General features: G+C 58.8%; 1 protein-coding gene across 1 annotated transcript in view; it reads left to right on the top strand.

Moving 5' to 3' along the window:
- The first annotated feature begins 887 nt into the window (after positions 1 to 887).
- SPEG (striated muscle enriched protein kinase) overlaps positions 888 to 12,691 on the top strand; it is a 56,509-nt gene continuing 44,705 nt past the window's right edge. Inside the window, 4 exon segments of the mRNA XM_058300063.2 lie at positions 888 to 1,099; positions 1,101 to 1,375; positions 10,160 to 10,249; positions 10,333 to 10,669. Of these exon segments, the coding sequence (XP_058156046.1) occupies positions 987 to 1,099; positions 1,101 to 1,375; positions 10,160 to 10,249; positions 10,333 to 10,669 (815 nt within the window). The 5' untranslated portion in view covers positions 888 to 986.

Below are 12,691 nucleotides of genomic sequence, written 5' to 3'. Positions count from 1 at the left end.
CCCATCTCCCTTGCCTCCACTGCCCCTGCCCCCATGCCCCTGATTCTCTGGCTCCAAACCCCTCTGATTTCCAGGACCTATCATCGACTGTCATCATGCCCTGATTTTGTTCATGCTGCTCCTTCTTCCTGGAATGGCTTCCCTACCCATTTTTACAGATGAGAACAAAGAGGATAAGAGAGGTTAAGAGGGGAGCCAGTGTGGCTCAGTGGTTGAACACTGGCTTCCCACTTACAAGGTCCCAGGTTCAATCGCCGGGGCTGATACCAGGGAAAAAAAAGAGAGAGAGAGATTAAGGGGTCACCAGGAAGAAAGGGCCGGTTCAGCTGAGAGCCCGAATCCACCCCGATCCCGGCTCCTGGTCTTCCGTTTACCCGCCGTCATGGAGGTGTGGGGGGAGGCAACTGGTCCCTCTTCCCCAGCTCTCTACTCACCTCCACTTGAGCCTGCCTCCCGGCCTGCCTATCCCCCTGGCCTCTGGACACGCGGCACGTCACGCGTGTTCACCATTTCCTCTTCCTCTCCCTGTGCCCAGCGAGGCTGGGAACCAGGGGCCTGAGAGGGGGGAAGGGAAATGGGATTGGGCCCAGAGGTAACCGGACTCCCCAAGAGGGTGGGCTGGGAAGCGGGCATGCCTCGGGCAGGGTCCTGGACCAAGGCCCTGGGGACCCGTGTAAGCCTCAGACAGGCGATGGGGGCTCCTGGAGGGACGGGAAGGAGCAGAAGGAGGCCAAGTGCCCTCCTCTGCTGCCCCCTCCCTCCTCAGCTCCCTCGCAACCCGAGCCGGGGGCCCTAAAAATAGCCCCCGAGGCGCAACCGGCGGCCGCCCGCCCCGGTGACCTTCTGGGTAACACAGGCCGGAGGCGGGCGGGCAGCAGGAAGGCAGGGCGCCGGCCCCCCAGGACTCACCTCTCAGGGCAGCATCTCCCCGGGCGCCCCCGTGGCCGCGAGGTTGCAGCGTCCCCCCAGCCCAGCCTGCAGAGGCCATGCAGAAAGCCCGGGGCACGAGAGGCGAGGACGCGGGCACGCGGGCACCCCCGAGCCCCGGGGTGCCCCCGAAGCGGGCCAAGGTGGGGGCCGGCGCCGGGGCCCCCGCCAGCCGGGGCGGGAGCGCCCGTCTTCCTGCGGCCCCTGAAGAACGCGGCGGTGTTGGCGGGCAGGGACGTGCGGCTGCGGGTGGTGGTGAGCGGGACGCCCGAGCCCAGCCTCAGCTGGTTCCGGGATGGGCAGCTCCTGCCCGCGCCGGTGCCCGAGGCCAGCTGCCTGTGGCTGCGGAGCTGCGGGGCGCGGGACGCCGGCGTGTACAGCTGCAGGGCCCAGAACCCGCGGGGCCAGGCCTCCTGTGAGGCTGTTCTCACGGTGCTCGAGGTCGGAGGTAATGGGGAGGCGGCGGGCCTGGCCAGGGTGGGGTGCTCAGGGGTGGAGGAGGGCTGCCCAGGCCACGCGGAGGAGGCACCGGTTCCTCCCACCTGCCTTCTTCCCAGGTGCCCTGGCTTCTGACCCACAAGTGCAGATCAAGAGGAAAGCTTAGGGAAGGGGGTGTTGAGATAGAGAGGCTCCCCACAGGAACGTTGGAGGTCGAGGGTCAGCACTTAGTAAGCCAAGTCTGATTCCCATTCTGACCTCTCTGGGAATTTTCTTGATGGAAGCCCTTCTAGTTCCCCTATAAAGAGAGGCCTCCTGGGGAGAATTTTGTCATCTGCAGCTCCAGTAATTTAAACTGGAGAACCCTTCCTGAAGTGTGCATATCTGAGGGAGAGGGCACAGCTCCCTTGCTCCAGGCTGGGATGTTGAGGGGATGGGTCAAAACTCTTCATAGTCCATTGCTATGGCCAGGTTGATGTGGTCAGCCCCAGGCTGGTTGGAAGAGTCCAGTGGGTGGACAATTATGAACAGAGTGTAGAGCGTCAGGAGGTGGCACCAGGGTCAGGGCTCCATGGGTGTGTACACAAGACTCCACAGATAAGCATATGCGTGTGCTTGTGCATGTGTGTGCACATGGGCCAAGAACCACGTACAAACAGATATGTATGTGGGGTTGGCATAGAAAGCCCATGAGCCAAGGCTACTAGAGTGGACATTCAGAGGGCACGGAAGAGGGACGCTCAGGGCCGGCTCTCAGGCCCCTGCCCATGTTGGGGTAGGGTTCCAGGCTCGGATGAGAAGGGATGGGAGGAAGTCTGAGGCAGGACAGGGGCCTGGGCCTGGGCCATTGCTCATGGGTGCGCGCCAGGCCAGAGTTGATTCTCCTTGGGTCCGTTTTAGGGTTTTTATAGTCTTAGCCACTACATCAACCCAACGGTCCTTCTCTAGGCCAGAAACCGCCCCGGCCAGACTTAGCCCTGGGAAGAAAGAGGCAGTAAGCAGTGATTGGGAGAGATGGCAAAGAGCTTGGGGGTCACAGAGCCTGTTCTGGGCATTTTTGAATCGTCCAGGAAAGCATCCCCCAGGTAGCTGTTGAGAAGAGGAACTTCTCACTCCAGCTGGATGGTGTTGTGTAGGGGTAAATCCTTGGGGGGTGGGGGGTGGGAATGGGAGGGGACACAGGCAAGAAGGAGCTCAGCCGCTGGAGGGGAAGAATGCTCCAGGGTATAGCTAAGTCAGCAGATGTGGCAGGGGCACGGCCTCCCTCTGCCAGCATCTCCTCTCTCCCCGAGCCCTGCCCAAGCTCCTAGAGTCTCCAAGGTCTGGTTCCTTCTGGTCCCTGTGGACCAGGCCCGGGCCAGGGAGGGCCGGGGAGGGTCAGGGAGGGGCAACGCTGTCTTCTCCTGGTTGGCCTAGTACCTGGCCAGTTAGGGGCTTCCCTAGCCTGGGGGTGGGGTCAGGGGATGGGGAGAGCCCTGGCAGAGCCCTGAGCTGGGAAAGGAGTGGACTCCTTGGGGTTCTGAGCTCTGGACCTCTCAGGGGCAAAGGGGACTGAAACAGAGTAAACCGAAGAGGAAGATAGGCAAGTCGATGAGAGTACAAATGTGGGAGAGAGCTCTTACGGATGGGCTGAGAGGGAGAGTGGTGCTTATAATGTTTGTTTAAAGTTGGAAAGGATCTTGGAGAACTGCTGCTCCAAACGCTTCCTTTTGCAGGTAAGGAAATTGTAGCCCAGAGTGGAAGGAGACCAAAGTTATGCAGCTAGTTACAGCCCAGACCTAAGAACCAAGTCCTTCTGGTTTGGGCTCTGGGCACTTGGTACTACTCAAGAAGCTCTGGCGCGAGGAGAGGGAGGAGGAGGGAGAGCTGTCCACCCAGGCCTGGCCCTTCCGAGTGCATCCTGGCCTGCCCTGCTCCCTCAAAGTGGGGAGAGTCAGGGGGTGCTAGAGTCCCCAGCTACTCAGCCCCTCTGTAACCTGACAGGCTGGGCACACCTAGGGGGTGGACTGTCTGGGCAGAAGTGCAAGCCTGAAGGCTTAGGTGAAAAAAGGGCCCTGGGTGCTGTGCAGCTGGATTTGGGGCCTTCTGACAGTCATGTTAAAACAGGATATCTGCAATCTGGACCATCCATGGGTGGGAAGGGGGGCTGGGCTGCAACAAGTCACATTTGAGAACAATTTCATACCAGTGAAATCTTTATCCCCAAAGCAGCCTTATTATTCACTGGTAGTAATCCTTAGTAGTCATTTATCATAAAATGAAGAGATACCATTTATTAATTGCTATGATGGGAGAAAACAATGTGCTATTGTTTACTGTGATTTGATATATCATTTAAGTCTCACGACAACCCTGGGGAAGCTGAGGCCCAGAAGGATGGAAAGACTTGTCTGAGTTGTACAGATAAAAGGCAGAGGACCATGTGCTTAACTCTCACGCCCCTCCCACAGGATCTGCATGGGAAAGGGCTTTGCTTTGGTAATGCTGGGGTTGGACTGGTGGGTTTGGCTTCCTCCCCATCCTTCTGTCCAAACCCCAACTCCTACCCCACCCCCACTCCCAGCCCCCTCACTCATGGAAATCAACAGCAGGAGGACTTCAAGGTACTCGAGGAAGCCAGGGGCCAAGCAAGGACCTGGCTGCAGAGGGAAGGAGGCGCTTCCTGGCTGGGATTGCTATCTGGCTTGGCAAGACATGATGCTAAGGTTCCTGGCACTCCTGAGGCCTGTGATGTTAGCTTGAGGATGGAGGGATATTGGCATGGTCCTGGGAGGTTGGGGCCTAGATGGGATGAAGGGATTGCAGGTCAGAGAGTGTGGAAGATGAGAAATAGGGGTGGGGGGTGGCATAGAAATAAGGAAAGAGTAGAAAACAAAGTCGGTGGAGGTGGTAGAAATGCAGGATACCAGTAGAATTTTTAACATGTATAAAAGCCCTTTCTTTTACCCCTTCTCATTTAATCATTTAAACTTCTAAGCCCTGGAAGACTATTATGTCCATTATACATATAAGAAAACTGAGCTCAGAGAAGAAACTTACCCAATGGCATGGCTAGTGAGGTGGCAGAGCCAGCTTTGAAAGCCAGGTCTCCGGGCCTGGGACCATGTTGCCTTTTGGGAGGGGAAAGAGAAGTGTGGGCAGACTAAGTCAAGGATCTGTTGTTATAAGCATCTTACCCCTCTCAGAATCCCCAAACCCATCTTCTGGTCCAGTCTCCAAGACAGGCAGGCATCCTTCTCTTTCAAGACATCAATTGAGGAACACCATGCAAATCAAGTGACCAAAGCAAGTGCCAACCTCAAAGCTTGTGGCATGTGTGGTTTGAGAGGCCTGCACCAAAGGGCTGGGGTAATGCAAAGTGGGCACGGCCAAGAGAAGGACTGAGTTGATGATGCTTACCATGTTTATTGGTTGGAGGTTTCTGGAAGACTCTGGTATCTATCAGAGGGGTCAAAGGTCAACAGATGGTAGTGACCTGATCCTGGAGACATAAAGACATGGGATGGAGAGGTTAGAGCTAGGGAGACAAGGTCAGGTTAGGAAAGGGGAAGATGGGGAATACATTAGAACCTGCACCCATGGCTAGTATGCACCTATCATCTCTTTGGAATTTGGAATGTTTGGATGGAAAGCTGGGATGAAGCTCATACGGAGCTGGGAATGGGTATAGTGTCACCATCCATTCAGGCTAGTGACCAGCAAGGCCGAGACCCAGTGGGGGAGAGGAGGAGGGGCCAGAACGGGAGCAGTGAGGAGCCCTGGAGGGAGGAGAGAGGGGAGCAAGAGGCTCCCAAGTCAGCCAAAGCCCAAGCTTGAGATCCTTTCCTGAAGCAAGGCCAGGCCATTTCAGGAAGATCCTGAATGGAATGGGGAGATGGTCATCCCAGCTGTTTCCTGGAGAAGGGTCTGAGTCTGGACAGAGAAAGAGCGCTGGTTGAATGGAGTACTTCCAGGACGATTTATTCCCCCCCGCCCCGCCCTCATTCTCTCCACTCCCATCTCTGCCACCTCCCCCTGCCCCATATTTATTGAGTGCCTACTGTGTGCCAGCCCCTGTCCTAGAGGCTTGGGATACATCAGTGGAAAATAAAACAGACCAAAATTCCTGCCCTCCTGGAAATAACATTCTAGCAAGAAGAGACAGACAATATGTAATAAACATAATAAATGAGTAACATATAGCATGTCAGAAATACAGAGCAGGGTAGGCAAAGGGCGGGATGGGAGAAACTGAACAGAGATGGGAAGGAGAGGAGGCAAATGGGCAGGAGAGGAGAGTGGGTGTATGTGGCTCAGATCAGGGTCTGCAGGAGACATCAAGCATGGCATGATGGCTTGGGTTTTATCTGGTGAAAGGGAAATGCTGGCAGCGCAGAAATTGGAAGACTGGGTTTGGGGAAGTGACAGGGGGGCACAGCTGCCCAGCCATGGGGTAAAGGGGGGCAAAGGGTACATGAGGCCCACCCTGACAGCATGTACCAGGGTGGTACAGGCCTAGGGCAGGAACACAGAAGCCTGCAGGCCCCTCCTGGGCCCAGCTGTCCCGTCACTCACGCCTGCTGCCCATTGGTTATTTTTGCTACGGAATGTGCCAGCCCCTCGGATTCTCCCAGGGAACAGGGGCTCAAGTTACCCCCTCTCCTCTCCCCACTCAGCTACCGCATCTGTGAGTGGGTGTGTTTGGGGGCTGGGTAGGGAAGGCACCTGTAGGTGTCCAGGGCCTACACATGTACCCTCCGTGCATGTCCCCAGGCATGTGTCTGCATGTGCCACATTTGCTTCTGGGGGTCTGGGAAACAGGGTCACCTGCAGAATATACAAGACATGACCTTAAACTTTAAAACACAGGGGTCACAAACTCAAGTAACTCCTGGACCACGCAGGAACTGTAAATGAGGGAGGTGCTGCTGTCAGGGAGCACATTTGCCCCACCAAAAACATTGTGCAGGCTGCACAAAGCGCAGTGGTCTGCCCCTGTGTTTATTATGTTAGACCAGGCTAAACAGAGAAAGTCAGGGACCCACTGTCCAATGAGCACAAGAGGCTTTAGGGCAACAGTGGTCAATAATGCAGTTAAAGGGCTGGGGTCAGAATCTTGGCTCCCCCAACTGTCCGTGTGGCCTTGGGAAGTAACCTTTCCATGCCTCAGTCTCCCCCCTTGTTCTGAGGATTAAATGAGTTTATTCCTCTCTAAAGCTTAGCACAATGCTGGGTACATAGTAAGCATGCAGTCAGTGTTGACAATAATTACTCCGTAGTCACAGCTCAGAAACCAGGCACCACCCGGGTACGTGGGATAGGAATTTGAATGTGGAGGCCACGTGGAGTCACAGAACCTGTATGCCTGGCTAAGTGATCAGACTTCCCTGAGCCTCAGTTGCTTTTTCAGTTAAATGGGCACGGGGGTGCTCATAAGAGTTGTGATGAATGAGGTACCATTTGTAAAGTGCCTGGCACTTAATAAGTGCTAAAGAAATAGTCGCATAATGATTTGTTTGGGGGGTAGAAGTGTGCGTGTGCACAAAAAAGTGTGGCGACTGTGCTCACCTGTGAATAATAGGAGTACTTTCTGGGCACTTTCGCATACGTGTGGGGATGGATGCTGAAGGTCAGGGACAGAGCAACCATGGAGAAATCTAGGACCCTCTCTGGCTTTCCTGAGGAGCCTGGGCAGGTTTCACGATCTAGGTCTGTTTTAGCAAGGAGCCCCCATTCGCGAGTACCCTGGCGGCCAGTCTGACCTAGGTGCCTGCAGCCCCACCCCCCGTGCCCTGCAGCGGGCTGGGGCTGCGGGGAGTTGGGTAGCGCCTGGCATAGAGTGCGTGTGCGCGTGTTGGTGGATGAGCAAGTGGAGGTGCCGCTGACCTTCCAGGGAGGCCCTGCGGGAGGGGGGGTGGGGTGGCAAGGAGGCCGCGATGGGCCGCCAATGAGAGAGTGATCCCAATTAGGGGCCACTGGACCCTTTTCTGTGCCTCAGTTTCCCCATGTGTCCAGGGTTTCGGGAGGCAGATGAGAGGTGGGGGTGCGGGACTCAGCCCGGGCAGGTGTGTGTGGGGGGGTCGTGCTAGGAGGCAGGTGAGCGCTGCCTCAGGGAGCGCAGGGGAGGAAGGGGCGTAAAGTAGGGTGCAGGCTGGCGAGGGAGGGGAGGGCTCCGGGCGCCGCCGCCACCGCCTTACCCCCGCCCGGGCGCCCGCCGCCCCGAGGCTCCTTCCGCCACCCGCGCCGGCTCCCGCCCGCTCCCCAGCTCGCCCCCGGCCCCGCCTCCGACTCCGCCCCGCCCCCGCCCGTCCCCTCCTCGCCCGGCCGCCGGCCCGGCCCCCTCCCCCGCCATGAAGAAGCTGTGGGTGAAGAAGCGTTTCCAGGTGAGGGCTCCGGGGGCGGGCGGCGCCGGGAGGGGCAGGGAGGGCCGGGCGCCCCGGAGGGAGGGCGGGTCACCGCGGCCGGGCCCCGGGGAGGGGGCGCTGGGAATCCCGCCGGCTCCACCCGAGCCCCGCGGAGGGCGGCGGGCTGGGGCGCCGCCGGGGCTCTCGGTCCTGCGACCTGCGTGCCCAGGGCCCTGCCCACGCTGAAGGGCAGACCCCGTCGCCCGCAATCCCCGCGACCGCCGCGGGCGGCCCCCGCCGCAGCCTCTGGCGTGGAGTGCCCACTGGCTCCTTGGCCATCACGTCTTCCCTCACCTCTGTCCACCCCGGCCCCAGCCCCCCGCCCGGCTTTTCCCAGTCCCCCCACTCTGGAGCCTTCCATCTTCCGGAGCTTCCGAAAGCAACGCACACGGATCCGCTCTGAGCTCAGTAAATTGCCCAAGCCCTGCCCTGTCCTGCGCATACCCGGGCCTTCTTTCTGCATTTGTGAGGTCCTTTGGGGGACCTTGCCTTCTGCCCCATCCCCCCTCCCCCGCCCTCTTGACACCTCTCCCAGGTGTCTGCGCTCTCCGCAGCAGGAATCTGTCCTCTCCTTACATGTCCCAGTCATCCTAAGTACCCCTCCCCCATCTCTTCCTCCACCTCCGCCTGACTGCCCTGTCCCCAGCCTTTTATCTCTCGGATGGATGTCCTGGGGTCCCAGTCCTGCTGGCGTCTGTCCAGCCCCGGAGCCCTAGCGTTTGACCCACAGCTTTGCTGTCCTCTCCCTTCTCCCTCCCTTGGGTAGCCTGCATGGGAAGGGAGACGCCCCCACGGGGAAGTTGGCCACCCTGGTTCTCTGTCCACCCCCCTGATTCCTGCTTGAGATTGCGGGTTTGGATGGGAGGTATAGGGCCCTCAGGGGTGAGCCTCCCCCTCAACAACTCACTCTGGCTTTTCTCTTCCAGAAAACCGGCCACTCCCGCCGGGCCTTTGGCCGACTCACCCATGGTGCGTGGACAGTGGCTGTCCCTGTTCTAGCCCATGCCTTTCCCTCCTCCTGGTCCATGGCCCTTCGAGCGGCATCCAGGCCCTGAGGACTGCCCAGGACAGCCCAAACACATGCCCACAGTCACCTCCCCACCCACCCAAGAAAGTCCCCTGGGCCCTGCAGCTGAGAGGACCTAGCAAGGGGCGGGGGGCGCTAGCACACCCCTTCCGTGGGGCCAAGGTGAGGGTGGTGAGCTCACTGCCTTCCTTTGGCAACCAGTACGTGGCTTCTGCTTGCCATGGCACCTATAAGGAAACTGAGGCACAGAACTTAATAGACTCTGGGGAAGTTGAAACTCTACCCAGGAAACTAGCCTAATGGCATTTTTGAGGACCATTCCGCAGTAGAGGTGATAGGCAGATGGGGCTTGGTTTGCAAGGGGTCAAAACACCATGCAAATACAGTAGTAGGGGGTGGGCCTGACCCCTTAAGAGAGGCCTGGGATCTATGGCTGGGCTGTCCCCAAGCAGGTGTGTGTGTGTGGTATGCACGTGTGTGCGGGGTCAGTGGGAGCACAGCTTGTGGATATATACAATCACCAGTAAGTACCAAGGATACCAGCATTGCTGGGGCAGCTGGAATAACCAGCCAAAGCATGTGGGAGCCCAGCAAATAGAGAATGACAGATACTGTACCCATCCCAGGTGTCTCCCTCCCTCCAGCCTTGTTCCCACAGGGCATCTCTGGGCGCTGGGTACCCACATGCCCCCTCTGTCCTGTCTACCCACCATGCCCTAGCCCACAAACGCTCTGATAACAGTCTGTCCATGTCTCTCTCCTGCTGCTCCTATGGAAGCGAAGTTTTCCGCTCCTGCAGAAAGCAAAGTTACGGTAGGAAACTGGCTCCTGCCCTAGCCCTCCACGCCCCTTTGCCCCAGCTGGCCCTGGCCTCTCCTCACCCTGCCTCAGCCGTACTCTGATCCGCTCCAGCTTGTCTGGGGTGGAGGACAGGCTGGCCCTGCAGTTGGTGGAGTGCCCTGAGAGTACGACTCTGAGGTGACCCCCCTTTGTTCCTGGGGACAATATAGAGCCTTGGAACCTAGGACCCTGTTTTGGAGGCTGCCCAGGGACTCAAGCTATCACTGATAAAGGGAGGAGGTGGATGCGATAAGACCTTGGCATCCATTAAGTGGCTGGGAGAGGGGACAGTGGCCTCGTGGGTACCAAGGAAGCAAGGGTCAGTAGCCAGGGGCTCAGAGATGGAACCAGAGCCTTGGCATGGGAAGGGTTCCCCTGAGCAGCCCAGGATGGGCGGAGCCAAAGAGGGCAGAAGCCAGGGTGCTGGAAGCCCGACCAGTGGCAAGATGGGGCCTGCCGTGGGGGCTGCAGAGGTGGCCAGGGAAGAGATGGAGTCAGCGGGAGGAGGGCCCTGCCCACACAGCCCAGCCCCCTTCTTCTCCAGACTCGGAGACGGGTGAGGATGACATCAGCGACGTGCAGGGGACCCAGCGCCTGGAGCTTCGGGACGATGGGGCCTTCAGCACCCCCACGGGTGAGCTGCCTGGGGTGCTCAAAGAGCAGGCAGGCGGGTTTCCTGCAGGAGGTGCCTCAGCCTCACGGTGCTCCTTTCTCTAGGGGGCTCCGACACCCTGGTGGGCACCTCCCTGGACACCCCCCCGACCTCCGTGACAGGCACTTCTGAGGAGCAAGTGAGCTGGTGGGGCAGCGGGCAGACGGTCCTGGAGCAGGAAGTGGGCAGCGGGGGTGGCGCCCGCCACCTCCCGGGCAGCCCAAGGCAAGCACAGGCAACCGGGGCCGGGCCACGGCACCTGGGGGTGGAGCCGCTGGTGCGGGCATCTCGAGCTAATCTGGTGGGCGCAAGCTGGGGGTCAGAGGATAGCCTTTCGGTGGCCAGTGACCCGTATGGCAGCGCATTCAGTCTGTACAGAGGACGGGCGCTCTCGATCCACGTGTAAGTAATGGCCCGACATGGGCCTGCACCGTCCCACCTCACCCCGCTGTCCTGCTCTGCCCCTCACTGCTCCAGGCCTCCACCGCCCATCTCCCCTGCACCCCGGAATCCACCGCCATGCATTCCTCTGTGCACTTCTCCACCCCCCACTGCTTCCATTCCTGGCCCCCACTTCCCGCTCCATCCTCCCACACTGCTCCATCCTCCCCCCCCATCACCACCCACATCCTCCTGCTCCCACCTGTCCTGGCTCACTGTGCCATCTGCACTGTCTTGTGGACCCCTCCGTCCCTTCCTCGGCTCCCCCAGGATTTCCAGTTTCCCAGGGGCCCCTCTCCAGCCTCGCCCATTCAGGCTCCAGTTGTCCCCAGGATTCCCCCCCCTCGGGGGCCCCCTCCGTGCCTGCTGTCTCAGCAGCTGCTGCCGTTTCATCTCTGCACATTCCTGTTCCCATGTGGGCCTTTTTCTGGGAGGAACGGAACCTTTCTGCACGGCAGCTCCCGGGAGAGCAGGACAGAGGAAGGGAGCGAGCAAGAGGCAACCAGGAGAGAGAAGAGAGCGAGGTGGTCAGGGGGCAGATGGGGCAAGGGGCCTGGGGAAGCAGGGAGAGGTTGTGGGGTGGGGGTGGCGGTTAGAGGGGGCCGGGGGAGGGAGTGCATGGAGACGGGGCTCTGAGGTGGAGGGCTGCTGGAGTGACGGAGGCAGCAGTGGGCAAGTGAAGTGAAGACCTTGTGGAAAACGCCCGAGGGTGGGGTTGAGGGTTGTCCTGGCAGGAGGCCGTAAGGAGCGGAGGTGCTGGAGTCAGGCACTGGAGCCATTTTGGGGGGAGCCAGTTGGAAGCTAGCAGATAGAGGAGGGAGTGCTCTAGCAGAAGAGGGGAGTGGCTGATGACAGGTATTGGGGGGCATTTGGGGAGCTGGTAGGGGGCCTGATTTGTGATGGAGATGGGTGGGTGGGGGAGATACCATCATGGAGGAGAAAGAAGGGGCCTGGTGGGAGGAGGCTGTTTTGAGTGCGGATAGAGTGGCTAGGAGTGGGCAGGGGAGAGGGCAGGGGCAGGGGCAGGCTCCCTTGGTTTATCTTGTTGGCATTAACCATGTACCCCTGGGCCCTGGACTTGCCTTTTCCTTCCCTGCTTTTCTTTCCCAGGCCCCAGCCAGAGCCTGGAGTTGCTATGGCAACTTCGGAGGAACCCATTTCCTTAGTGATGTCTGTGGTACAGAGGCTGGCCTGGAGCTTGGCGCTGCCGGCAGAGGTCTCCTCTGCTGTCCCCAATTTCTCTCCAAGCCTGACCCTGCTCCCAGAGGCTGTCCTTGAGGACTGTGCTGTGCCCCCCCCCACCCCGCAGAGTAGGCTCTGCTTCTCTGAGGTGGCGGGCTGAGACTTGACCGCTTTCTCAGGGTGCTTCCCATTGCCACCCTCCCTGCCCCCAGCCAGCTAGAGGTGGGTTTGTGATATAGGTGGCTGACCACCCTTACCGTCAGGCACCCCCAGAACTTCTGCTCATGGGTGACACCCTGCTATTTCTCCTCCCTTCTGTGCTCACAGAAACCCAGACATTTTGGAGGGAACAAGGACTCAGGAGTCAGCCTCTCTGGGTTTCGATCCTAGCACCAACCATTTCCCATAGCTGTGTCACCTCTTTAAGCCTCAGTTTCTTCATCTGTTAATGCGGGTAATAACCATTCCTATCTCAAAGGATGGCTGTGAAGAGTAAATGACACAATGCATTTTAAGTGCTCAGAACATGCTTGGCACATGGGAAGTACTCAGTGAGTCATTTCACAAGTTTTTATTAAGCTGCCTCTCATGCGTCAGGTATGATGCTAATAGCTCTCAGATTCTTTTTTTTTTTCCCCCGCTAACCTTTGTGTTTGATGGGCCCCAAGGGCCCTGATAGAGGAAACTGAGGCACCAGAGGACTGTAGGTGAGAGGGGTACTCAGGGCTGAGCAGCTCTTTCCCTCTTCCCTCTCCCCACACCATATTCAGGTCCTGTTGGTAGTTACTACTGAGCATACCC

Source organism: Dasypus novemcinctus, chromosome 7, assembly GCF_030445035.2.
Source record: "Dasypus novemcinctus isolate mDasNov1 chromosome 7, mDasNov1.1.hap2, whole genome shotgun sequence".
In the NCBI taxonomy this organism is placed as follows: Eukaryota; Metazoa; Chordata; class Mammalia; order Cingulata; family Dasypodidae; genus Dasypus; species Dasypus novemcinctus.
Note: the sequence above shows the minus strand (reverse complement) of the source record. Positions and strands in the feature narration are given on the sequence as shown.